Genomic DNA, 27,859 nt, shown 5'->3' with positions numbered 1-27,859 from the left:
AACAACAACAACAACAACAAAACTAATAATTGCACCGAGTTTGCAGGGTTAGATCTTCTTTTGGCAGGGTGACCAAAGAAAAACTTATATGTTTTTTGGTTGTTGTTTTCCTCTCTCTGCGTATTTTTAAGATAGCTTTAAAGTAGTCAATGATAGATTTTACTGGATTACGGGTTTCGATACAGTCTAAAAAACCCCAGTTCATGTCAGACGGATTTCCTGGGGCCTTGAGATATGGGACGAATTAAAAACAAACAAACAAACCAGACGGCATCAGACAGAGCGCTGTGTCCTTATCCTATCCGCTATCATTCCCATTGATATCAGGTCAAGGACGTAATCAACGCATCCTTGTCGTGACGCTTTGTGGCTGAGGGCTGCTGCTGATGCTGTGCGCGCACAGCACAGGGAACTCCCCTCAGCCAATCACGTCAGTCGGCCGGCAGCACGAGGAGGCGGGGGTAGAGCGTCCGCCACAGCTAACGGACCGTCGAGTGGAGCGGATCACATTCTCCGAGCCGTCGAACCACGGCACCTCGCAGAACAGGGATTATGGACTTCTAACCGAGCTGCTGAATCAAATAATCATACAAATTATTTCCCCTTAGGCGTAGTATCATTTTTCATTTAAGGGGTTATCCATGAGATTCTTCAGGCTTACCTTTAAGTGCTTCGTCGACTGCTTTTGAATCTCCTCCTTGTCAACGGCTCAACTGACCGCGACGCTTTGTGACATTTTTTCCATCTCTTTCGGCTGAGCTGAGGGGTTCCAACGTGTGATATTTAAAAAAAAAACAGAATCTTTTTTTTTTTATTATTTCAGAGAGAAGAAATAACAAACTCAAATAACAACAAGAACAATTGGAGCAGTGTAGCCTACATTGTGGCTACATCTCTCTGTCTCCCCCTCTGAGCCAGCCGGGTACGTTTTTTTCAAACAAACAGATATTCTTAAAAAACTTGAAAGCTTCCCTCTGCCATAACAAAAACAACCAGCTTCTTTCTTCACTTAACATGTCACCAGAGCTGGAAGAGAACAGCCAAGGTAAGGGTTGCATGGATATCCTGTTTAATGTTATTTTTAACTTTACAGCTGATTAAACATTTAGCAGACATTTCAACACCTTTAGATAAATGAATGCATCGCTGTTTTCACGTTATTCACCAGGGATCAGACACAACAGCTGAACTCTACCAGCTTCTGCCTTTATTGCTTAATGCATCATGAGACATGACAATAAATATGGCACATGCAGCCTCCAGTCACACTGAAACTGAACAGTTACCCTCTGAAAGGAGAATTCACTTTATTTCCAATGAAAATCCTGTGTACTTTGTTCCTCAGCTTGGTAAGGCTGATCTATATATATATATATATATATATATATATATATATATATATATATATATATATATATACATATATATATATATATATATATATATATATATATATATATATATTATGTCTCTTTGTTTTCTCCACCAGGCTGCTGATTTATTTTTAATTAACAATACGCCACGCAGCTCTTCCTCACATGAATCATCTCAAACCAAAGACATCGTCTTTCCACGCTGATGCCTGAATAATTTCTCCCAATTTGTTCCTCCCTCCTCATCCGTATACACACGCGCACACACACCCTTTAAACTGCTCCGATCTGGATTCATCTGCCCCGCTTTGCATCCATCTCAGGGCGTCTGACTCCTCATATCCTGGAATGCCACTGGTGAAAAGTGACGTGGCCTCACCCTTATTTAGTGGGCTATGTAAAACAGAGGAAACAAAAGCTTTATGAGTAACAGAGGAGCTGCGCCGAGGTGGCTCTGCTGGGCTTGTGTGCTGCAGCACACTAATCACGCCGCTTGCGAGACACAGACAGAGAATGAACATCGGGGGAGGGATCAGTGATCACAGTGCACTCCAACACAGTACCGGTAGCTTCGAAATATAAAATTGCAAGACACAGAAGGTTTGTGACGAGATGTGCTTATGAATGGGAATCAAGCCTCTTTAGTTCCCATTCATTGTATGTGTGGTCTCAGAGACAGTGGGTCATCTGTGATGACGTAGAATGTGTCACAGTCTCCTTTGCTGGTTTATTCAGGTCTAGCTCTCATACAGATCCATTTCAGATCCATTCATTGCTTCACCTCACCCCATCTCCCTTTCCTTTGTCATCTGACCCCTCTCTCTGTGTTCAGATGAAATCAGTGTCTCCCAGACGGAGGCAGGGGCCCTGTCCGAGGAGGAGAGCGGGGGGTCAGCTCGTCCCCTGGTGCCGGTGCTTGGTGCCGACCAAGGGTGTGGAGAGGGTGTTGGGGCTGGTCCGCCGCAGACCCAGGACGGGGCCGCAGCAGGGACTGGGAACGGGGCTGTGGCGGGACAGGAAGGAGAGCGAGAGACCTGGACCAGACAGATGGACTTCATCATGTCCTGCGTGGGATTCGCTGTGGGCTTGGGCAACGTGTGGCGGTTCCCTTATCTCTGCTACAAGAACGGAGGAGGTGAGCTTCAAAGGCCGCTCTAGGTCTCTGCTTTGAGCGCACACAGACATGCACACTGAAAATACAGACATGGTAAGACTTTCTTGAGTATGTCTGATGCTCAGCACTGTCTTTCAGAAACTTTGAAGTAGCTTGAGATTTAGAAATGCTCATAAAAACAGGATGATGTTACATAGTATTTAATTTAATTGAACATTTTTGCACCAATCGGCATGAGCAAGTCTTTGAGTCAGGTCAAATACATTTATGCAAAAAAGATCTGGACACTCACATTTCTGTTTTCACTATAAAACACGTCTAGAAATGACATGGTTGTTAGTTGAAGTTTTGTTACTGAGTTATGTAAAAATCAGATTATGATTAGGACCATATGCATCATTTATACATATGGTCAAATATGTATAATGAGGATAATGTCATTTCTTTATTTTCTCACTACATCTACCACAAAACCAACAGCACATTTTTTTGTTCTAGGATTAGCAGGTTTTCTTTTTGTTTTTTGTTTTTTTCATTTAATAAATTAGGTTAATCTGAAGACAAAATATCCTCTAAACATCAGTCTTTCAAAAAGAAATAAAATTTAACTCGTCCACAATCAAAACTGTCAACTCACACATAAAAAAACATCAGAAATTGGCACAGATCAGTGAAGGCCTGATCTCTAATTAAATGTTATAGAATAAAAAGCTTTTCAAAATTTGATTGCTCACATGCTTCTCCAGTTGGTTTAGGACCATTTAAAGGAGGAAAATCAGGAAGCTAAATGTGGTATCTATCAAAGTGTTTTATGAAAGCACACAGAGTTAATTTACCCGATTATTAATATGACATGTTGAGAGTTCTCACCCACACAGAGCTGTATAATATAAAATACAGGCCAGCTGCTAGAAAGAAAAAAATTAGATCACGCTGTTAATCGTTTCACTTATATTTATATCATGTTGTAGTGACTTATGTATTTTTTCCACATAAATTGATTATTTAAAATGAAAATTAGTTTATATTCAATGAATTACAGGAGTACTTTGCAAGGGAAAATAAAGACTGTTTTTCATTTTTATCAGTAAATCCACTTCAAACTAATAAATGATCAGGTGTAGAACTAAAAATGTTAAAATTTCCCTCATGATCTCCATCTGTGTTTGGTCCGTTCAGAGTGTTTGTACGTGTGCTTTCTGTTCAGTTCAGTTGAAATACAACCACAAGGAAACAAGTAATGCAAATTAAACTCACTTTGATTAAAGATAGTCATACTTTTGATAAAGTGTCCAGCTGGGTGCTGTACACGGAAAATGCAGCCCTTGCATTCCACCAACTTATTCAGCAGTTTCTGCCCCGTGTGTTTCCCTAATGAGAATCAACTCCTCAGTGCAATTAACACAATTCCTGATGAGCCTTGTCATCATCTGATCTGCATAGCTTTCTTCCATAAGAGTTCGACATTAGCTTGTTAACCATTTGGATTGAAGGTCATTCCACAGTTATGAGTTAAAGTGCACTCCCTTTGAGTTCTGGGGCTTTGCATATTTAACACATTTCTTGAATTTTTGGGTTGTGATAGGCTTTTCACAGAAAACATTTTTGTTTCATCTTTCTGTAATTAGCATTGACATGGTGGAATCTATGGTATGTCGACTGAATACTTAAGGTGAATTGAAAACCCTTTCAACAGTAGATTATTTAAAACCCTAGAATTGATTTAGACACAATTCTGTTTGTTCCAGAGTTTCTTTTTTACTATGGAGTGATTCAAATATCTTTATTTTGGTAGGTATTCAGTTGGTTTGCACAGCCTTGTGGGATCATCTGGTCCGTTATCAGTTTGAGTTTAAAAATTTTGGAATTCCATCTGCCTGACTTCTCCTTTGTGTCTGCAATCGCCAACCGTCTGTTTTGTGTTGGTGAGGAACTGACATAAACAAAGAAGGAATTGAATGCAGACCCTGAATGCTTCCCTGATCTGTTACATAAATAAACAAATGTTGACCTCTTCAGCGCTTCTCAAGTACAACAAAACATCCATAACAGAGTGAAACCACCCAGAATTATTCATATCGCTGGTGGAGTTCGGTTAATGTCTTTTTTCTTCTAGATGGAAGTAATACGAGTGTTTTGGGGCGACCCAGCCGGAATCCTATCTTTGACAAAGAATCTGGAGCTAAATATTAGGGTGATAGCAAGGAGGCCTTCCAGCTTCAAAGACTTGGAGGTCATCACCAAAGATAAATAATCAAAAGAGCAGTAGAAACATGCAAAAAGCCGGTCACCAGTTTTAGGAAGGTTTTACTATAACACCAAATAAAGATTTTTCAACTGATTCTTGGGAAGTGTATGCAAAAATTCAATATGCTGTTTTATTCAAATGCAAATAAAAAACTTTTTCTTATATAGTGATGTAGCTTTTGTTGGGCTTTATTATCTTTTGTGAGATGCTTCCCCCCTTTCCTAACAGAAACAAACTTCTCAGTTGAATGAAAATAATTTCTAATCTAAAATGACCCCAGAGCATCAATAATCTTTAGTATAAGTGTAGGTCCAATGACTTAGAGTCATTTTAATGGCAAAATACTGTCAAAACTAGAGATTTACATACATGTCATGTCGTCTATGTCATACTTGTAGAGGCATACCTAAAACAGTGAAAATGCTAAGCATATGTATCAAAAGTTGTTTAATACATTGGCTAAGCAAATCTCTTGCTCATTATTCAAGCTTTTAGCAAGTAGAAATGATTTTGGTAACCGTAACCAGATCTGTAGTAAAGAGAAGGTTTAGTCCATTTCAAGTCAAAAAGTGGGGTTATATAACTTTCCTATTGTGTACGCAAATTGGATTTTCATGAAAAAGAAGACTCAGTAACTGAAGCTTTATCTGTAAGTGCACTTCACACAGTACGTATGGTTTGTTGAGCCACAGTCCTGTAAGGGCAGGTCTAGAAAGGCCTGCATGCCTTTGAACACGTAGCTCTAAAGCTCAGCCTCCACGTGATTCTTTATTTATTATAGCCAGCCGCTACTTAACGGTTGGGCTTAGAACAAATAGTCCAGCTGCGTTTGTCCTGCTTTCGTTTCCCTATCACACCTTCGATCGGGATTATGTCAGGTTGGTAAAGTAAGTCACTTTGCCCAAGAGTTACCTCACCTCACTACGACTTTTGCCCTTGATTTTTCTTTATCGCTGCCCTACCCACTTTTCAGTTTTTTTTTACGAGGTGCTTCATTGAAACAAAGCTGATTGTGTGATAACACCGCCCTCCCTCGTGTGTGTGTGTGTGTGTGTGTGTCTTGTGACCAGTAACGCTGATACCCACCTACTGGTATCATATAACAATACTCAGCCTTACACAGTGCGCCTCCTGCGCGCCTGTGCTGCAGTCCTGATGCGTACAGAGGTGTTCTCTTCCAGCATAGGGAGGCGTATGGATGTGTTACGTAATAGCCCGTCCATTCGTCCTCTCGGCGTCAGCACGTTCTCATCTGCGACAGTCGCTGCGCCCTTGATCAACTCGAGGGCGCAGCGACAACTTGATCAATTACATTTCGTTGTACAGCAAAAGTCTCCTCCAACACCTGTTTGTAAATGAAGCAAAAAAGCCACCTGCGTGAAACACTAAAAGACTAAACCAGTGTAAAATTATGTAAGTAATCCCCTACAAATCAGATGTTTCTCTGTAAATCAGCCAATGTGTCTCGTCCTCTTAGGATTACAGAGGATTTATTTAAGCCTGTCAGAAGCCTGCGACTTGATAATTTGAACAATATGTTGAGATATGTCAGCGCAGGCTTCTGTGTCTTTCTCTCTCCTGCTCTCCCAACCCTTTTCTCTCTTTGACTTGCAAATGTTTCCTTATTTGGCTAGAGCTCCCTTCTCTCAGAGAAACGGCATTTAAAAAAGAAAGAGGCTGTCAAGTGACAGAGCAAAGTCGTTGCTTCGGTGTGTGATATTTATTTTGTTGCTCTCTGTCAGAGCTCCGTAGCGCTGTCCCAGTTCCCTGCTTGCCTCTCATGTAATCTATCCATCTTTCCCTCCTTTCTTCTCGGCCTCTTTCTGCTCTGCGTCATCGCCATCATGTGACTCCCTCCCATCTGCACACTATGTTGGCATCGCTCGCCTCTGTTATTAACAAAACCAAGTGGTTGAAATTCCATTCAGTGATTTGAATGGCTCATGCCACATTTCTGTGGGTTTCTCCCCCCTTCCGCTGATCAGCTCACACTTGTGCTGCAGTATAAGAATCCAAAAAGAGGGATTAGCACAACGCAGAAAGCCATTAGCGCAACCAAGTTCTACATGACTCAGCTTCCTGTCGATTGTCCTCGTATCGTCTCCTTTTTCTGCCTTGTCACCTTGCAGCTTCCAAGTCGAAGTCTGATACCGTACTCTACTAATGTGTCAAAAACACTTGTGAAAAAGGGAGACATTGTGGTTATTTCACACAGAACATCTGGTCTGTCCTCCATGGATTTCACATATTTTGTCTTTTCTTACCTCTTAACTCCAAGTTGTCCCTAAAACCTTAAACCTGGTTTTTACATTTAGCATTAGACTTTGTTTCTGCCAATGCGCCTGTCTTTCCTACAATTTGTATTTCTTTGGAATAGAAAATGAAAACACTTTCCCAATCTCTGATATATAATAATACAGACATAAATAAATTATTTCTTACTGGTGTCTTGTTGCATTTTTTTTCCAAACTTTGGCCTGCCAAAACTAGTTTCTGCCAACTTCCAATTTCTCTTTATCATCTTCAGCAACTTAACAGCGATCAAAAGAAAATACTTATTTCTAGCCTTCCTGCTTTGAATTCCCAATATGTAATTATATTAGGAACAGAGATGAGAGCAGACACTTTAAAGCGACGTGTTGCTCATAAAAAAAAAAAAAAAAAACACTGAATATTTTGGATGTGACATTGGAAACATTCTTTATCATTGTATGCTTGTGATTAGCTTTGCTAACTATAAATATAAGTTCCTGTGTATGTATTCCCTATATCAGGGGTGCCCAAGTCCAGTCCTCGAGAGCTACCATCCAGCAACTTTCAGATGCATCCCTGCTTCAACACACCTGAATCAAATGAATGGCTCGTTATCAGGCCTCTGTAGAGCTGATCCCGGTCTGTTGGAGTAAGGATATTTCTAAAACTTGCAGGATGGTAGCTCTCGAGGACTGGACTTGGGCACCCCTGCTCTAGATAATGTAGACCAGTGGTCTCAAACTGCATATCTCAAGGTTGCAGAGTCCTGCAACTTTTAGATGAGTCCCTTGTCCTTCACACTTGGATTAAACAATAGACCTTCCTCACTAGCATGCAGTCTGGCTCTACAGAGCTCTGCTAATGAGCTAATACTGGAGCCAGATGTGCTGAAGCAGAGAGACGCCTAAAAGTTCCAGGACTTCGGCCCTTCAGACATGCACTGATGTAGATCCTCACTTAACTCTGTGGTTTCCAAAAGACTGCAAATAGTTCCAAATCCAGCACGTTTACTAAAACACAGAGATTAAAAGCTCAAAAAATAAAACATGAACTTTGCGCTACAATGAATTGTTCTGGTAACTACTGAACTTAGCTGTGGGTCAGTGTACTGCTTTGTTTCCCAAAGGTGACTACAAATTGACATACTGTTACAGGCGGGTCCTTTTAGCACCTAAAACCAACGGGCGGTACAGAAAAAAGGAGATGCATTAAATAGTCTGCGTGAATTTGTGTTTTTCAGGGGTTTTCCTGATCCCCTACTTGCTGATCGTGTTCATCGGGGGAATCCCTGTCTTCTTCCTGGAGATCGCACTGGGCCAGTTCATGAAGCAAGGAGGAGTCTCTGCGTGGAACATCGCTCCGCTTTTTAAGGGTAAATACTTCTCAGTAATTCTCTGGTGAAGTCTGATACTCAGTTCTGCTGAGGGAATCAAACGCTTTCCTCTCTTCTCTAGGTCTGGGACTAGCATCGATGGTGATTGTGTTTTTCTGTAATACCTACTACATCATGATACTGGTGTGGGGCCTCTACTATTTCTTCCACTCTTTCACTGACCCACTGCCGTGGGCCACCTGCGGACACCCTTGGAACACCCCCAACTGCACACAGGACTTCCGACGCGCCTGCCACAACCGCAGCGCTCTGCCGACGCCTGCTGCCTCCCCCTCCAACCTCTCGTCCACCCTGCCCCCGCTGAACCTGACCTCCCTTCTCCTGATCAATAACAGCTGCATGGAGGCTGAGGGTCTGCGCTCCCCGGTCATCGAGTTCTGGGAGTAGGTTTAGATCCCTCACTTGAGCGTGACGAAATTTAGAAACTGAAGCCAAACAAAGACATGAACAAAGTTACAGTTTCCTCATTTGAAATTCGTTTTGTATATTTGATGTCTCTGTGTTTTTCTCAATTTGCAAGCCAAACTAGTGATTTGATTTGGAAAAACACAGCTCAGTTCAATCACAGTGTTTGAGTTGTTTCGCTGTGAATATACTTTTGAAATCATTCTGTTTTGTTTATTTGCCTAATTTAGCCCCGAATCAGTCTCCTGCTTTCACTTTCCAGACGTAAAGTGCTCCGTCTCTCTGGAGGCCTGCATGAACCCGGCGTGATCTGCTATGAGATGGTGCTGTGTCTCATAGCCACCTGGGTCATCGTTTACTTCTGCATATGGAAAGGAGTGAAATCTACTGGCAAGGTAATGTCTTATGTAGAGGCAAAATGCTAACACCTACCTAGCATCACGCGTCATTATTTAGGTTTACATAAACCAGATTATTATTTATAGCCTCATTGGCAGGCTGTATGACAGGCGCACACAAACATTTGCTGGGAATGCGAAAGGGAAAGTAACTGCAGCGTTTTTTTTCCCTTCTCAGCTCCAAATCAGCTTTAGCATAGAGGAGGGCTCTGGACTGAAATGAAAGAACTTCCTTAGAATGCTTCCCTATTTCTGAAAGTCATTTGATGATCCCCAAGTATTTCTTAGAATGTAATCTGAGCAAACACTTAGCTACTTCTTGTTTTTATTTTCTTCAAAACGTGGCCATAAATCTTCATTTTGTAACATGTAGAAATGTAAATTCTTGTGACTCCCACAGCAGCTAAAGCCTATAGAGGGAGAGTAAAAATAATAATGAATCAGATTGAACCGACCTGCTGTAAGCTGCTTATTGCCTTTCCACTATGTACATGTTTGCAAGCTCAAAGGGGGCTTTTCCTGCCCATGTTTACCTCAGACCAAGACAAACTGTGCTCTTTCACTATTTTACTTCCACCAGACTCACGCTTTTACATGGTGACTGGGAGCGGCCTCCTTATAATAACTTGACACAGAGAACTTTCAGAAAAGGTGTACCGAAACACCCACTGTTGCAGGGAGTGTCCATGTTTTCTGGGTTTCCGTCAACAGGCCACCTTTTCTTCTCAGTAACCCGCCAGAGTCCCTTACATATCTCCTAAAGGAAGTGCATAATCTGCTTCTGCTTGTGCCTTGGGTATTTGCAAAAGCAGGTAATCACCCAGTCGAAGTGACAAGAACCATTCTACAATAGCTCAGAGGAATTTAACCAAATTAACTCTATCCTTTATATTTTTTTTAAGTTTCAAAAGTTTTCAAAACCTTTAAATATTTCCACATTTTGCCATGCTGAAATCTTTTAGTACTAGAGCAACATAATGAAGTGGATAGATAATAGAACATTGTTTAACCGCTGAGAAAAGTGTGCTGTTTATTTGCAGTTAGCCTCCTTTTCTTGGGCATCTCTAAATAAAATATTGTTCGACAAGCTACACCTAAGTACTAATCAAAGTCATGTAGTATTAGGACTTCCTTGCACATCAGCAATCAAAAAATCAATTAGTGTCAGATTGTAAAGAAGTGCACCTGAAGCTCTTTTTCTTTTTTTATGTGCGATTTGTTTAGGTTGTGTACTTCACAGCTCTGTTCCCCTACTTGGTTCTGGTGGTTCTTCTGGCTCATGGAGTCACCCTACCTGGAGCTCTGGATGGAATTGTTTACTACCTAAAACCAGACTGGTCCAAACTGGGAGAAGCACAGGTAACATTCTTCCATTACACGCTTTTTTCTGTTTTACTGTCCAGAAACCAAGTAATATAAAAGAGTTTGAACAAACACAGACTTTTTAATGAATGGATCAGGATCGTTGGAAATAGTCTTTTAATTTTCCATGATAGGTGTGGATTGATGCTGGCACTCAGATTTTCTTCTCCTATGCCATCGGACTTGGTGCCCTAACTGCACTGGGCAGCTACAACCGCTTCCATAACAACTGTTACCAGTGAGTTTTTACACGGCATAAAATCCAGACACCGCTGATTCTGAAAAGAGGACACTTTGAAAAAGAAGTGATGACCTTACTTTTCCTCCCAATTCACTCTCATTTGGTCTTCCAATGTCTTATTACGTAATGTGTTCACTGTTCTATGGGTGTTATAAATACTAAACTTGGTAATGCGTTCGAAGAATAAATGAAATGTAAAATGCTTCTGGGCAGACTGCTCCAACTTAAAGAATATTTCTCCTATAGTTTTCCTGAAAGTGTGCGTAAAGTTCTGTCCAAATATGGCTTCATTTTGGTTTGCTGCATGCGCTGTCACATGTTTCAGCAACGTTTGTGACATTGAGCAATAGTTGCATAATTCTGGAATAGTAGTGTGGACCTCTGAGGTAAATCTCACAACACAGCCTGCACATTTGGAATGCTCATAAAAAAGGGATTTCATAAATATTTTGCTGGTAGACATTTTCTTTTCTTCTTTAACTGTAGTTGGAAGTTACAAGATCATGTTCTGTTATGGTAAATGTTAGCTCTCACACATGCAACAGGTCAGGAAACGCAGTGTTTTCGAAAACTTTTCTATCTGCGTTGAACTTTTTCACATTTTTCACTTTACAATAACAAACTTTATAGTATTTATTGTGATGTCAACTAAACAATGCAAATAAAGGTGAATAGTAATGAAAGAAAAATAAATATGTTTTTTTTTGTCACGTTTACGGATAGAAATGAAAAAACTGTGGTGTGCATTTATTTTTAGCCTTCCTGACTCCATCGAGTGTAGAATCACCTCATGCTGCTATCACAGCTGCAAGTCTTTGTATCTCTCCACCACCACTGCACATGTAAAGACTGAAACGTTCCCCAATTATTTTGTGCACAAATACACTTTGGTCTAAATCATTGCATTATAGCTCTGGCTCGGTGTTTAGTTTACTTGTGCTGGATGGTGAACTGAATCTCAGGTGATTAAGAGCCTCTAACAGGTTTTTGTTCAAGGATTATCCTGAAGTTAGCTTAATCCATCTTTTCTTCAGCTCTGTATCAATCCCAAAGTAAATGTTTTTCTCACATCATAATACTGCCACTACCAAGTTTTAACAGTGGCAATGATGTATTCAGGTTGATGAGCAGTGGCCCTTTTTTTTTTTTTTTTTTGCCTCACACTGAGTTATACATGCAGGTCATTACATTATCTTACAAAGCCCTGGGGTCTTCAAAGGACACTTGGGTCTATTCTTACTCACAACTAATGTATGTTTGCTATTTGAGTGATTTCTGAAAGCAGTTGGTTGCACAGGATTTCCTTTATGAAAAGTCAGCTAAATATAATGCAAAGAAATTTGAAGAAACTTTCTTCCTCTTCACAATTATGCACTGCTCTGTCTTGTTCTGTCACATCAAATTGCCATGAAGGACACTGCAATCCCTAATTGCAATAGGGCATAATGTGAAAAAGTTCAATAGGTACACATGCCTTTCCACGCAACAGCTTCCTTTAATGGTATGTTTGCCATGGTGCTTCAAAAATAACGCTCTATCGACCTGTTAACAGTGTTGTTCGGAACCATTTGTCAGGGTACCTTGAAAATGAACACATTAGCCGTAATGACTGGAAGGCAGCTGCTGTTCAAACTATTTTAATGCCGTCTTTTCGTTAATAAGAAATAAAGCAATCAATTTCCCTGAACTGAGCTCCATTTGGTTTCAAAGAATTTTCTTTCGTCCTTGTTTGAATGCTGTGCTGTAATAAATCGGGATTACGGCACACATTCTCAGGCAGTCTCTACTCAGAGGGATTCAAGGTGTTTGCTTCTGTTTGTTTACAGGAAAAAGTCACAGAAGCGCTTGTGGAAAGAGCAAAAAAAAAAAAAAGCACTGGGGAAGGAAAATTGATTCCTAGAGGCTGTTGACATTTTCCCATAGATAGAGGAGGGTGCTCATGAACATTACCATGAAACAATATTACAGCAACCAGTGCAGATGTTGTTTATACATTCCTCATATCTGAGTGGAGTTGTGCTACTGTAGACCCCAATACAGTTGGACTTATAGTTGCGTAGAAGTCCAAAAACAGACACGTTTTTTTATATTCCGAAGTGTACCTCAGTGTTTCCAACAGAGAGCATACTCCAGCATGAGTCACTTAACTCACATGACTGCTTCTAATAGCACACAAACTAGAAATATAGATTTGAAGTGCAACTTATCTGGCAGTCGGAGGCATTAGCTCTCCTTGCTACATGCCATCTAAGACAGCTATGTATTTCAGAGAAATTGCTATTGATCTCTAATTTACCCAGGCTGTCTCCTCTTTGCTTGGGTCTGTCTTGAGTGTGTTACATAAGCCTACGTTACGTCATATGCTCTGACATATTTTCCCCACATGTTTTTTTTTTCTTTGTGTAATTGTTGTTTTGATTTGTTTTTTTTTGTTTTTTTGCTTTTTTTGCGTTTCCCTGCAGGGATGCATTTGTCCTGGCTCTTATCAACAGTGGAACCAGTTTTTTTGCTGGCTTCGTTGTGTTCTCTGCTCTGGGCTTCATGGCTGCAGAACAGGGAGTGGACATCAGTAAGGTGGCTGAGAGTGGTGAGTCCACCTCATCAGTTGTGAGTCACTCTCAGTATCGAAGGGTTTTGTCATTCTAACTGTGTTTCTCTGTGTGCAGGCCCAGGCCTGGCTTTCATAGCCTACCCCAAGGCTGTGACTCTGATGCCTCTGGCACCGCTTTGGGCAGCGCTGTTTTTCTTCATGTTACTAGTACTGGGCCTGGACAGTCAGGTAATGCTGAGACTTGACCTTGGCGAAAGACGTTAGCTCAGAGGGAACTGAGTTCAACGTCTTATCCTGACACTGCGACTCTATTTAAATTTAAAGTGCATCCAGTTTGAAACGTTTGCACAAATGCACCACATGTATAATTGTCGTAGTAATTCTGCGACTTTAAGGAAGACTTTAAGCTATTCTTGATCCAGGGTGGAATTATTGGAAACATTCAGCTTCAGTGAGTTTTAAAAACAAAAACTGGGTGTCAATTCACAATTCACTGTTAATTTAACAGTGCATTTTCTCCAGTTTTTCTCCAATTCACACAATTATGTGACTGCTAAATTATACAGTCAAAGATGTCTATGTTGTGGTGACAAAAAGCTTTTATCCTCTTACAAATTTATTCTGATTCTCCTTTTATATCCACAGTTAAAGGTTTCAAATGATGAGTACTTCAGTATCAGACAATAATAACTAAGGTTAAAAGATACATGTTTGAAATGATGATTTAGTATAAATATATCTAGACTAACCTGGCCCAAGTGACACCATATCCATTATTAAGTTATGAAACCTGATTACTGGTTGACCTGCAGAATCAAGAAATCCCTTTCAGCTTAAAGTTGGCTAAAAGATCTCAGAACATCATTCCCTAATCTAAAAAAATTCAAAAACATATGAGAAATGAATTGAGGTTGTGTTTTGTATAATAATTTCACCCTGAAAAAAATTGGTTCAAGTGCATCCCCAAACGCACAAAAACATGCATGAATATGATTTGGGTATTACAATCATTCATCCACAATGTAGCTCAGGCACTTTTTTTTATCTTCTGCCTTTTTCTGACTCACTTCCTTTCATACAAACGACTTAAACACACCACATCTACGGCGTTTCTTTGCACCCTCTTTGCTATGTTCCTGTTTGAGCCAAGGCCTACATCTATTGTCTAGCAGCCCGGAGATTTCTCAATGAAACTTCTGTCTGATTCACACAGAGAGTGTCTGTCTGCTCTCAGACCCATTCACTTACTCTCACTTTCCATTCTTGTCCTCATTTCTTGTCCTTTTGTTTTAGTTTTCTCTTTCTCCGTCTGCCAATGCCACGTTGCCCAAGAACGTGCTGCAAGTTTGATGTTCTATTTTGAAAGCCAAACTATTTTCCTGCAAGCGTCCATAAATACATTGTTGCGCGAGGAGACTGGAAAGGGATGCCATTCAAATCTCCAGTGTATAAAGCACTTTTTCAGTTAGATTGAACATCTGCGGTTTGACGGGAACACTGAGCAGTGAGCGGATTCATGCAGCAGTCTGTTCGAAACAAAGAACTGGGTGTTCGCTGTAACACTTCATATTAACTTCTTGATTAAAGAAAAAAAAAAAAGATGCTTTGAGTCTGAACCTGATGTTGTTGCTTCCAGACAGGCATGGGCTGGTTTGAGATTCTTACTAATTTCTCCTGAAGTTTATTAAATAGTGCTGTAACGTCATTTAAAAAAGCGCTTTATGCATAAAAAATGTGAACAAGATATATCACAATCTAATTGATTTTACGTAATTCAGAAAAGCTGTTTTTATTCCTGCTGTTGCTTATGGTGCTTTTATAACACAATATAATATTTAATTATTGTATTTTGGGTTTGGATTGTTAGTAAAAGGTACTCCGCGCTACCTTACATTTAAAAGAATAAGTGACTAATTGCTGTAAACGAATCAGTAAAACATGCAAACTACAAAAAGATAATGAAAGCAGTGAAACATAGCCAGACAAAATAACTATTGGCATGAATAAAATAAAACCCAGTTGTTGATCAGTAAGCTAAAATATTCTGCTCAACTGGAACTAAAAGCCATAAAAATATATACAAAGTGAAAACCTTCAATAAACAACCTTTAAATTTAGCCTGTTGTCTTTTGCTGTTTGTGTATTGAAGCAGCCGTGGCTCTGAACACAGGGATAACAGCTGGCTAATTACTCAAGCTGTTTTCTTGGATAGAGCTATTTGTGGGCTTTAAAGAGACTGTAGTTTTACCTTGAGAGTGATGGGTGGCTCATTTAGTTTCCACACCATGAATGTATCTGTTCTTTTGGACTGGAGATATTTTCAGTCAGCTTTATTTGCCTGTTTTTCTTTGCAAGTGAGGGGAAAAGTACGGCCAGCGAACGCTCCAGTCACTTCAGCCCTTCCTTTGTGGGGAGAGTCAGAACTTTTTTAGCAGTTTTGAAATTATAACTTTCTGATATCATTATCTGATGAATGCCTTCCACAAGTAATAACATAGAAAACTTCCAAACTCCTCTATGCCACTGTGTTGTCTACTAGATTCTCGTGAACTTTTCTCCTATCTTCTCTACTGTTCAGTTCGTAGGGGTGGAAGGCCTGATAACAGGACTCATGGACATGCTGCCTCCTAAATCTGCCCTTTCCTCATTGAGACGAGAAGTAGTTGCTGCCATCTGCTGCATCATCTGCTTCCTTATTGACTTGTCCATGGTCACAGAGGTACAGAAAGGGTTTTGAATGTATTTTTTTTTAAATTTATTTATTTTTTATCATAACTTACTGTGATGGTAAGAAAGTTACATTAAAAGGTCATCATAAAGTTTCATTAAAATATTAAGAGCAGATTAATAATGTACTGGATAAAAGTAAATGAAGTAATTCAGTGAATAGATTCTGAATGCTCTTTCTGTTTTCCGTCAGGGAGGGATGTATGTGTTCCAAATTTTTGACTACTACTCCGCCAGCGGCATGACTTTGCTGTGGCAGGCCTTCTGGGAGTGTGTTGTGATCGCATGGGTTTATGGTGAGTTAATTCCTTGCAGCAGACTCAACAGAAACTACGCAGCTGGCCGGTTCAAAACAACGTCCTCGTGTCCCCCTTCTCAGGCGCAGACCGTTTCATGGATGACGTGGCTCGTATGATTGGCTATCAGCCCTTACCCTACATGAAGTGGTGCTGGTCCTACATCACGCCTTTTGTCTGCGTGGTATGCGAGGCTTTGGACCCTTTCTATTTGACTTTGCCGGTTTGTATTAACCTAATGGGGTTTCATGTGTTTATGCAGGCAGTGTTCCTCTTCCACGTGGTGAACTACCAACCTCTCACCTACAACACGGTGTACACCTACCCTGTATGGGGAGAAGCACTTGGGTGGGCACTGGCTCTTTCTTCTATGCTCTGTATTCCTCTTACTGTTCTCTACAAGCTGCTGCGATGCAAAGGACCTCTGCGGGAGGTGAGATTATCTTTTTTTGGGACTTTCAGTTAATGATACATTTGAATAATTCTGGCTCTTTGGACATACAACAAGCTTGAACATTTTCCTGACTCAGAGCTTGTCGTGTTTTTATTGTCTTTCCCTCCTGCAGCGGTGGCAAAACCTAACTACCCCCATCTGGGGCAGACACCACCTGGAGTACTTGGCGCCAGAAAGCGAGGCCAAGCTGCTGCCCGCTGCAGAGACGAAGAGCACCCTCCTCTTTGAGAGTGTAATTTGACGACCTGAGCTTTGATCTCAGCAACACATGTCCACCAAAACATGCACAAACGCTACATTGGCCTTGTCTGAACTAAACACAAATCAGTAAAACACTCTACAATTTTTAAAACGTACAAAAAGGAAAAAAAAGAAAAGAAAAAAAAAAAAGATCCTGGGCAAATGGACCAAAGAAAACACTGGAGAAGAACTGAAACACACCTGCATTCATGAAGTCACGCCCTCTGCTCTGTTTCTTTCACTCTACCTCGCTGGCTTCCTGCTCTCTGTCTGTCCCTCCGTCCTCCTGCCTTCGTGCTGTCTCGTCCCCTTCTCGTATTGTGGGTGTTATCGTGTCTGCCATAGCTGCAGTGTCTCCCCTCTCTGCACCTTTCTGTCAGTATATATAAAGCCTCAGCCGGCCCTCAGTCAGCGAGGCATTTTGTTTCACATGAGGAGAAACCTCTGGTTAAAACTGTCGAGATGAGCTCTCATCATGTCTGCTAGTGAAATCCCATCGTCGTAGTGTGTATGCATGTAGCTGCATGTGTGCCCATGCCCTGTGTATCTGTACGTGCGTGGGCATTTGCATGTGTATGTAAGGGAGTGTGTGTGTGTGTGTGTGTGTGCACGCGTATGCGTGCGTGCGTGTGTGTGTGTGTGTGTTGGACCATGGCAGTGTTACCTTCAATTACATGTCACATTGCCTATGGACAGTAATTTCTGCCAGCTGTATTCACTTCATTAAGTGTACTAAAAATGACTTCCATTTGTTTTAAAAAATAAAAAAATAAATGAAAAGAAAGAAAATATATATAATCACAACAAGACAATGCCTCACCATTTCCAGCTGTGTATTATAAACTAACTTAAGTATCTTGTGTATTGTAGTGTTGTGAATTAGTGTTATTTTTTTGGGGGGGGGAGATTAATGAGGATTATTAACATGTTTAGAGAAGAGAGGAACATCCAACTGAGCTGTGTACCAAGCACGAGAGAGAGTTGTTGGGATGGAACAGAGAGAAGCAATAAACGATCAGATGAAGACATGTACTGTGTTGTTAAGGGTCTTTATTTCTTTGTTTTCACTCACTAAAATGTACAATATATACACACACAATACACAGGAAGCACAACTTCTTGGTTCAATTATCTCAAATGTCTGAATGGGGTAGTTTGGAAGTGGAGTTCAGTGGAATATGAGCCCTGCGATGTCAAACACGTCATTTTCCTGGGCGTCTACCGGTTTAACAAGGTTGGTATTTTCCTTCAGAAGCTCCAGTATCGAATCCTCTAATTTTCTTCTACCATCTAAAATCTAAGATGATTAGACACCCATCCTAAGAAGCAACATTTCCATAGAATACAAGGTCTTTTAATGTGGCAACAGGAAATAAAGTTATTTAAACCAATTCTGACTAAAAATATGTCTTTAATGTTTTCAACAGAAATATTTATGAACTGAAACATTCTCCAGAATTTGATGAGTACTAAAATAAATCTATTCATGTATATTTTATGGATCAGTGACATTTTTCCATCCATTTACTTGGAGATAATATAATAAATTCATTATCATTCATACCTATTACATAAATTATATTTAAAAAGTGGCAAATCCAAGTGATATTGTTAGAGAAAAAAGTACATTAAAATGCCTGATCTATCTTTTAATTAACTGCAACCTCTAACATCAACCTGTCATTGAAAAGACAGAAAAGATTGTTAATGAAAAACACAAAAATGTTAAAAAGTGTACTTGGTATTATGTTTACATAAAAATGGATTTCGAGTTTAAATGTTAAAAAGTTGCTAAACTTGATCAAAAGTGCGAAAAATAAAAAGGTGTTTCTCTTTCTCTTCAAAAATGCATGTTTTGAAGAGATACCCATGGAATTACAAAAATGTTATTTTCCTTATATATATATATATATATATATATAAATATATATATATATATATATATATATATATAAAAGAATAAACTATTTGACTTTAAATGTCAATTAAAAATATGTCTATCAGTGATTCTTGAGAATAGGGACAAAATGGGTTTTAATTTTCCCATAATTTTATTTAGTTATTTCTCAACCTTATGTATGCAAATATGACAAATAATGTTTAGGAAATGTAAAGATGCTAAGGTGCAGGCTTCCAGTTGCAACATTTTTTTAAAAATTAAATTTTTTATCGACCTGGCCTAGAACTTTGTCATCACCATCTGACAAAATAAATATAAAATGATTTTTAAAATACTCTATTAGTGATATTTTTACTCATTTTACAGACAAATGCTTCTCAAGAAACAAAAGAAATATTTAAAACAAAAAACAACAAAAAAGTCCATCTGACGGAGTTGACAGTGCATGACGGAGTTGACAGAACTGAAGGTGATGACAAACTAGTGAATAAAATGAAAAACTTGGTACATGTGAAGTAATGCAATTTACGTAAAATACATTAAAATGAATTAATTGCACATGTAAGTGAGATTTGTCAACAATTTCACTGAAAGTCAAAAACTCTGACGGAGTTGACGAAAAGCCAAACTACCTCAATTTATATATTATTCTGAAGGAGGCCATATTGTAGCTCATCAGGTCCATGAAATCTTTACAGTATACCAAAATCAAGCTTTTATTTCACAAAATTTCATCAAAGTTTTGTAAATTGTCAGTTATGGAATTGACTCATCATGGTTGTGACAAGCAACTTAGGAATAAAACAGAAGAAAAAACTAAAGAATAACTTAAGCTAACCGGAGCTAACTAGCCCTCTTAGCAAAGGAAGAAAAAAGACGACGTCATGGGGTCCTCAGAAGTTCTGGTGCCCCCAATAATGCCTGATTTTTTTTTTATTTTTTTTTACATTCTTTTCATTTCTGACGGTGTTGACAGAAACTTGGGACAAATTTCAATGGAGTTGGAAAATATATAAAAATGATTTTTAATTCAATTTATTGATACTTTTATTATTTATATGAATACTTATACTTAATTGTCATAATATATCATTTTAGTATTCCTTTAATTGTTTTAAACTATTATAATGTATTGAGTTCTGCTCCTGGACCAGGGATTTTACAGGCATCATCCACCGACTACAATGTTTAAAATAAAAAAATATTCAGCAAATACCTGGAAAATATACATTGTTGTGCTCACATGACCCAGGTTAGTTTAGTCAGATATTTGAAAAAAATAATATTTTGTGTATATTTTATTCACATTTTGTGCTTTATCCATAGGACCTGTTTTGTCACTATTCTCAATAATCACTATCTATGGATATTTAAAGTTTGGAGGTAGATAAACATACCATGCAAACATGACAGGAAATCCACATTGAAACAACTGCAAGTAAGATACTGCCTGGTAACAGATCCAAAAGACCCCATTTCAGAACAGTCAGCACTATCCTTTTATTACCTTTGCAGCTGCATGAAAAGAACAAATTAAATCTGTGAGTCATTAACGTTTTCTGCAAGTTGATCATTCATCTTATTGGTGTGGCAAGGAAGTCATATTGTTTTGCTTGTCTGATTAGTGCACCAGTATTTTAAAAGTAGGCTTGCACCTAACAAAACATCTTCAAAAATAAATAGAAAAAAAAAAGTTAGAAAAGGCCAGAACATCTATTCTGGCCTGGAGCTAGCCAAGAGCTAGCTAACTCTTGGCAAGTTCAAAATTAGCAGTTTATGGAAATAAGCTAACCGTTATGACTACTCTGACTTGCGAATATTGATATAAGTCCATCCATTTGTTTGAGTAAAGCTGCCCCTGTGTTTGAATGTAACAGCAAGTACGCTTTTTTTGTGGTCACATTAGTCACAAATGACAGGCAGATGTTATACTTTCCTTTTCAAAAGTGTAGACTGGTGGTGAATATGCACACACCATAAGTTTCCCTTTAGCCCCAGCCTTCCAGTCGTTCTCTGCTCCCTCTCATGGATGCCATAAATACAGACTCTCATTAGTCCTGCGTTACATTCTCCCACTCATCCCCCACCCTCCGCCATCTCAAACACTCCACACCACACAGCAAGAGAGCCGCAGTGACGTATTCCTGGCCATCTCATTATACCATATCATAAAAAGCTGGTCGCCAAGGCAACAGATCCCTGTGTTTCCCTGGCAACCGGCCGCCATGTCAAGGTGGCGCATTCTCTCCTGGTGAATGAGAGGGGAGGAGACAGTGGCAGCCAATGGAAAGCGGTGAAACATGCAAAGGGGGAGGAGAGGTTGAAGACTGCGTGAATTGAAAAAATGCGACCCCTCCTGGTCACATTTGGGTAACACAAGAAACATCCTGAAATAAGAGAAATGGACAAATCAGACCTTGGAAAAAAAAGAAAAAAAAAAAAGAAAAGAAAATTTATTTGTAGCAAAAAGCTATCATTTAATGCCTCTGCAGTGTGATTCACTCACAAAATCGTTGTCCTCCTGTCCCAGTTTCTTGAAAATGTGAAGAACTGCATCATGAACCGACACAAACAAACAGCTCTTGGGGACGGACTCGGAGAAGAAGTTTGCCCTTTCCATTTGCTCCACCACACAGGCTGTGTTTACAGCACATAAAGACAGAGCAGTGTTGATGACTTTAAAAGACTGCTTGTGTTTATGTGTGTGTTATGTACTCATCTGTTTTTAGGTTGTTTTTTGTTGTGTTTGTTTTTGCTTTTTTAATGCACTGATTAGGTAAGAACTGAATTTTGTTGTACTTTGCACAATTACGATAATTCAGCTGACCATCATAGGGAACGCATATCATCCTGATATATTTCTGCTTGACTTTTATGCACCATCCGGAACAATGTGGCGCCTCACAGGCTGAGACCTCGATGCATTCACTATCAAAAACTAATGCCTTGATTTTGTATTCACATCACTTCTGTCTCTGTTTTGTCTGTGGGTGGCTTTACCTTGACAGCCAGCTAGATAGATGGTCACACCAACGTCCCCAAAGTCACTGAAAATCTGAAATAAGAACAAAACTTTATTCAACGTTTGCTGCTCTTCACCCAAGAAGGAAATCCAGATACAGACGTACATTTTTTAGTGTCTTCACAGCAACTGTGTCCATAGAGCTGGTCACTGAGACATCCAGAATGATGCTGTGAGTCCCAGATCTACAGCTGCTCTTCTTCCCACCTTCACCTTGATTTGAATCCACAGTGAAGACCTCATACGAGTCTGAATCAGAGTCGGATGTGACTCTGTTGGAATGATAACCCCAGTTGATTTGACCTTTGCCAGAGATGTCTGAATCTGTGTCTGGCGTGCTCAAAACCACACCATTCTGGTTATCCTTATTCTTATTTAGCCTCTGTCAAAAAAGGGAAAGTGTAATGACTAAAAAAATATCAGCTAGTGCCAGCATAACATTATTTTACAGAATGCATACATTTTTCTTTGCTTCATCTTTTTCTCTTTTTTTCTGCTTTTCTTGTTCACGCCTCTGCTTGGCTTCTTGTTTCTTCTTCTCAGTTTGCAGCTTTCCGATGTCGATTCCACTCTGCAGACGGTTTGTGTGTCATAATTAAGACAAAGAAAGAGAAAGTGAGATAAATAATGAAGCCATAGAGGCTAATGTTACCAGCAGAAAGCAATTGTATTGCACTGTCATGGGCACACATGCACACACCTTCTCTTGCAGGGACTCCACGTACATTTCAGCGTTTGTGAAATTGATAGTGGCTGATGAGTGGAAGATTTTTATTCCCGGGATCTCTTTGGCCTACATGGATGCAATAGACAAAAACAACTCAGTCATAATTTTCTCTGAACCATAAATTGAAAGGTTCATGTTGTGTTTAGCTCCTTCTTCATCATGACCCATCAAGGCAGAACCCTAATTTTTGCAGCTGAAGTTCCATCCTGTCATCAATCATGAACAAAATGCCTGCTGAACTCTGAACGTTTCAAAGACTAATTCTCCAGTCAGGAGAAAGCAGTCAACCTTTTTCCAGTTTTGAAGTGACATGTATACACTGACAGTGCCACTGAGCTAACCTGTTGTAGAGCTGCTAATGTTTACATTTGTACCACTCTTGTTCATTGCCTTATCAGAGTCAAGTATAGATGTATGCTTTAATAAGAAAATATAAAAGCAATATAGAACTACAGCAAAATAACTCAAGAGCTTGAGGGCTGTGGACGTTTCTCATTGTTTCTGAGAAGATGTCCGACCTTTACAAAACCAGCGATCAAATTAATATTGCAACATCCAATGCTAAAATACTACAAGTAAAGAAAGGGAAACTGAGTAAAACTTGGATGATTTGTTTTGGAGCAATAATGTTACCTCTTTGTAGGCGTCTATGTCCAGATACAGCTCTGTGCCTGGCACATTGCCCAAGATTGAGTACCTGGGTCTGAAACGAGTAGCAGTTATATGATTAAAACAAGTATTGCCCTGCAGCCTTTTACTAATTAGATCACAGTAAGTACGATCAAAGGCGTGTTGTTACAGTTGTGTTTTGAAGATGATTGTGAGCATGGAAAAGCCGATGGAGACAGCCAGACCCAAGTCCAGATTGAGGAGGATGGTGCTTATGAATGTGACCAGCCAAACAAGCTGCATGGCAACGATACCAGCAGTTAGACATGTCAGCAGCTCCACAGACTGCATTTAAATTGAATTGGATGAAAAAGACTCACCAAGTCAACCTTGTTGGTCTTCCACAGCATGGGCATGTCCATAAACTGCTTGAACATTCCTTTCAAATTCACAAACACGATTGTGGATAAGACCGCCTGAGGAAACACAGATGAATTCAGACAAAATCCACAGCTTTACTGGGTATGAATTCTGGTCATGTTTGCAGCCTGTTGGAGTAGCTCTGTTGTGTTTGTCTGATTTGTTCTTTTTGTAGACATTAGTTCAAAAGATTTTTGATTGAGGTATTTATTCCCTTTGGGTTTTTGATGCTGTGCAGTTGGAAGGATTTTTTTTCTCCTATTTTCTTTTTTGTTTTTACTTTTGGGCACTTCTTATGATGTGTCGCCATGCCAACAAGGCATTGTTTTCACAGCTGGAGGCAGCTGATCCGCGTCTCAAAAACCCAAAATACCTGACTGCAACCACGAATATCAGAGGAGTTGAAAAGGAGGTTTCATCAACGCAGAGCAAAACCAAAGACAAGAAAGAGAAGGGAATGAAGTTGACACTTCAACTGACGGTGTCATCCAGGACATATTACTGAAGAATATCATCTTTGTTGACTGAATACTGAACTTTTAGCAAGTCATGAGGCTGTCATAGCAGCAGTCATTAGTCAGAGGCCTGTTAAGATTTATTGCAAAACTGACTTCTACCGGAGATCCTAACTGCCCACAGCATCACCGTCCACAACGAGTCTTTGATGATGCTTGGATGATATGACTTGTAGCTAAATTTAAAATGCTTTGAGATGAAAAAAGTATTTCCCAATTGAATTTGAATTAAGATGGATTGTAGTGATTATTGGTGAGCTTTAAAATCATTTTTTTCCTATAGGTTTTCCAAACCAAAACAGTGTTGTAACGAGTAGTGGTGTTACTGATCAGTTTAGAATAATTCAGTCGATGTTTGACCTGTTTTTAAATTTCTGCTGCCTTGTTTATCTCATTCCCAGGATGTTGCGATGCCAATCAACAAGATTTTTGTTGTTGCTGTCCTCATGACCGATCAGCACTGATGATTAGGTTCAGTATTTAAAAACAGTGAAATGACCCTCCATCTTAGAGAAGCATGCAAAAAGTTACCAGAAACCACTGTTAGTGAGAGAAGAAGGGAAATCGTGGTACCTTAGGGAGATCTTCAAACAAGGAGCCAATTTTCAAAACTGCAATGAGCACGATAACGGAGGAGATCATCCCAGCAACCTGACAAAAGACAAATGCCAGAACAAAAAGTAAATCTGCAAAATGTACAGAAACGTCAACCAAACATGTGACTGCAGCTGAATTCTACAGCAGAGTTCCTATTTCATTTTTCTTTGCTTTTACAATATGATCACATTAAAATTAGTTTTACTTGAGTTTTGCCGCCAGTGCTCTCCTGTACAAGACTTCGAGACATTGAGGATGTCACAGCGTAACACCGGAAAAAACCACCGATGGTGTTACAGAGGCCAAGAGAAACCAACTCCTTGAAAAAGAAAAGCAGCAAGACAGAAAAAAAACACATCAGTGAAATGTTAATTACCTAGGCCTACTGGTTGAAATGTAAATGATTTTCAAAGCTAATATGATTTCATCTTTCAGTGGTTTGCTGTGAGACCTTTAATTTGTTTTCATGAACTGCATGGATTCTGTAACTTTTCTGGACAATGGTGTTCCGTTTATTCAGATGTCTTAGTCTGGCTACTGCACTCTGAGATCAGCTGCCAGCAGCACGTTTAAGACATTTGATCACGAAAAGCTTGTTGAGCATGAAACATTTAACAGGTCCATTTTGAGGTTCTGAGTGCTGCAACTCCATTTCTCTCCACAGGGAAGATTCAGAGACCTAACAAACGTCAGAGTGCATGATAGAAATATAATAATGACTAAATATAAATGTGAGTTGGTACAGATCAAAAGACATTTTCGAGATTTAAATATTCAGCCTCAATTTTTTTTTTTTTTTTTTTTTTTTACTGAAAAGTGGATCTAAACATACATCAGCGTCTGTTTTCCACAGATATTTTGAATGTGCCTCAGCTAGTTTAATGAACTAATTTTTTGTGCAGCAGAAATGAGGATTTAAAGCCAACTCCTGGTTATGTTTTACTGATTTTGCTCCTCTGTCAGCATTATGGCTGCAATCCTGATTAATACCTTTAATGTTTTCTTTTTCTTATATAAATAAAACTAAAATAAGTTCAGCAATACAGTGATTCAAAACACATTTAAGAGTCACAATTGAAGGTGCTGGATGCAAATATCATGTCACAGTTTCAGATTTTTATTCCCAACAGGCTTTGAAAATCATTTATAATTGTCCTTCTACATACAGTTATGCTTTGTATTGGTTTGCAAAATAAAGTTTTTAGTAACACAGCATGCATAGCATGTTTTGCAAGAGACCGTGCAGCAGAGGAGTTATTCCTGTCTTTGTGGTCAGGATGAGGCTTGATCAGTCACTTTTTCCACAAGTGTGACTGCCAAGAACAACTGTGAGTGATCAGACAACAAACTCTAAATTCAGAGCCGTGATTCAGCCTCAGTTGAAACTGTCAGATGCATGAGGGCGTGACCTCCTCACCTGATTGCTGTTCACCTTGTAGCCATGTTTGATGGCGAACGTTTTGCCCAGTGAAATGTTGATGGCGTAGCCCACGATGGCTACAGCGAAAGCATCGCCGATCAACTGTGAGAAGAGTGTGGTGTCAGGAGCACGAGGGGGCTTGAACCTGAAGAAACACAAATGTTTTTTGTTTGTTTGTTTTGTAGCTACAATAAGAAGCAGATTCAGTAATTGACTGCTGATTTCTAAAAAAAAAAAAAAAAAAAAGAAACATTCCATTGTTTTTCTTATTATTTGACTTTTTAGGAAAATGTTCAGGGTCTCTTCCCCAGAAACCGCTGCTGTACTCCTGAAATTTGATACTATTTCCATTTCTGTGTGTCCACCTGCCTATCTACTTTTGTTTTTCTTTCTGTTTTTGCCAAAAAGCCAGACATGTGAACTCACCCAGTGGGAATCTCTCCAACCACATCAACTGAATAATCAGTGTTGAGTCCACAAAAGTAGGTTATGACTGTTGCTGTGATGATCTGATGGAAAGTAATGGCAAACAGGATGCTAGTTTAAAATTGATACACTGAGTAAATCATTGCACACATACACAACACTTCTTTTAGGAAAGCTACAAACCGTTCTTCACTCAGCTCAAATTTAGGGTTACACTACCCCCTAGTGGAATTTGAAGAGAAATGCAAACGATTAAGTGAAAACGAAAGAGAGAATGCAAAGTACTCACAACTATAAGCTCTATGGGGATTGGTAATGGTATCTTCTGTCTGTAGCAATCATTGACTTCTTTAACAATGATGAGAACGGCAAGAGCCACCAGGCTGACCACCAGCTCCGGGATCTTCGTCTGAGGAAGAAGTCTGCAAATTTCCACCAGGGTCTGTATGGAAGGGAGCAGTAAAAGTAGGAAGTACATCCCTGCAGGAAATCTTAATGTGATGACTGTTGCCATGTTGAAATCTGTTCTGGGGTTAACGGCTTAAAATTAATAGAAGCACCGACTGCAACTTTGACTTAAAAGAAATGGAAGAGAAAAAAAACTTGGAATTTCTTTATTTTTCTCACATACTCACATAAACAAGGGCGAATGGGCCAACGAAGCGAGCTGGTTTGACTCCAAAAAGGTATTTGAGCTGAGAGATGCACACATGGCACGCCGATGCTGTGGTGTAGCCTCGTATTAGCGGCTCAGAGAGGTACGTCACCATGAAACCAAACTTCACCAAGCCCAGCAGGACCTTCCAAAAAAAAAAGAGAAAAATTAATCTTCAGGCAATTCACCCACGGTGATGAGATCAGAGTGGACATAAACATAAAGACTCACCTGAAAGATTCCAGACAGGACTGTGAGGGAACACGCAACCTGTACTCTATACGAGTCCCTTGCAGTCAAGTTCACAATCTCTGACCCGTTGGTGCCGTTTAAAATAAAGTTACTGTCAGGTGCAAGCCTCTCTGTCACACTGCCAACCATGATACTGATCACAGCAAATGTACCTGGACACACACACACACAAAAAAAAAAAAAAAAAAAAAAAATCCCCCAAAAATGAAAAAAATTTTTCCACTGAAATGCCCCCCCATTTAGTTTTTTCCTCCCCCAAAA

The 27,859-nt window shown here is 39.5% G+C and overlaps 2 protein-coding genes across 2 annotated transcripts in view; one reads left to right on the top strand and one right to left on the bottom strand.

The window, feature by feature from the left end:
- Positions 1–466: 466 nt before the first annotated feature.
- LOC106949194 (sodium- and chloride-dependent creatine transporter 1) lies at positions 467–17,265 on the top strand. The gene is made up of 14 exons (XM_015035308.1): positions 467–1,045; positions 2,206–2,508; positions 8,229–8,360; positions 8,443–8,764; positions 9,049–9,181; positions 10,409–10,543; positions 10,681–10,784; positions 13,250–13,374; positions 13,454–13,566; positions 15,917–16,057; positions 16,259–16,361; positions 16,445–16,545; positions 16,624–16,794; positions 16,928–17,265. Exons 1-14 carry the CDS (start codon positions 1,015–1,017, stop codon positions 17,054–17,056), a joined length of 2,043 nt encoding a protein of 680 aa, XP_014890794.1. The 5' UTR covers positions 467–1,014; the 3' UTR covers positions 17,057–17,265.
- Positions 17,266–20,430: 3,165 nt separating this feature from the next.
- LOC106949193 (solute carrier family 26 member 6-like) overlaps positions 20,431–27,859 on the bottom strand; it is an 11,876-nt gene continuing 4,447 nt past the window's right edge. The window contains exons 4-19 of the mRNA XM_015035307.1: positions 27,578–27,750; positions 27,327–27,491; positions 26,981–27,133; positions 26,692–26,774; positions 26,263–26,410; positions 25,051–25,164; positions 24,822–24,899; positions 23,694–23,789; positions 23,504–23,610; positions 23,338–23,407; positions 22,678–22,770; positions 22,438–22,548; positions 22,084–22,359; positions 21,956–22,010; positions 21,462–21,592; positions 20,431–21,342 (exon numbers count right to left, since the gene is read on the bottom strand). Coding sequence (XP_014890793.1) covers positions 21,316–21,342; positions 21,462–21,592; positions 21,956–22,010; positions 22,084–22,359; positions 22,438–22,548; positions 22,678–22,770; positions 23,338–23,407; positions 23,504–23,610; positions 23,694–23,789; positions 24,822–24,899; positions 25,051–25,164; positions 26,263–26,410; positions 26,692–26,774; positions 26,981–27,133; positions 27,327–27,491; positions 27,578–27,750 — 1,880 coding nt within the window. The 3' untranslated portion in view covers positions 20,431–21,315. The remainder of the gene's footprint in view (positions 21,343–21,461; positions 21,593–21,955; positions 22,011–22,083; positions 22,360–22,437; positions 22,549–22,677; positions 22,771–23,337; positions 23,408–23,503; positions 23,611–23,693; positions 23,790–24,821; positions 24,900–25,050; positions 25,165–26,262; positions 26,411–26,691; positions 26,775–26,980; positions 27,134–27,326; positions 27,492–27,577; positions 27,751–27,859) is intronic.

This window comes from Poecilia latipinna, unplaced genomic scaffold (assembly GCF_001443285.1).
Source record: "Poecilia latipinna isolate Pla-1442-1.1 unplaced genomic scaffold, P_latipinna-1.0 Scaffold330, whole genome shotgun sequence".
Taxonomy (NCBI): domain Eukaryota; kingdom Metazoa; phylum Chordata; class Actinopteri; order Cyprinodontiformes; family Poeciliidae; genus Poecilia; species Poecilia latipinna.
The sequence above is the reverse complement of the archived record's forward strand: the minus strand, read 5'-3'. Positions and strand labels throughout refer to the sequence as shown.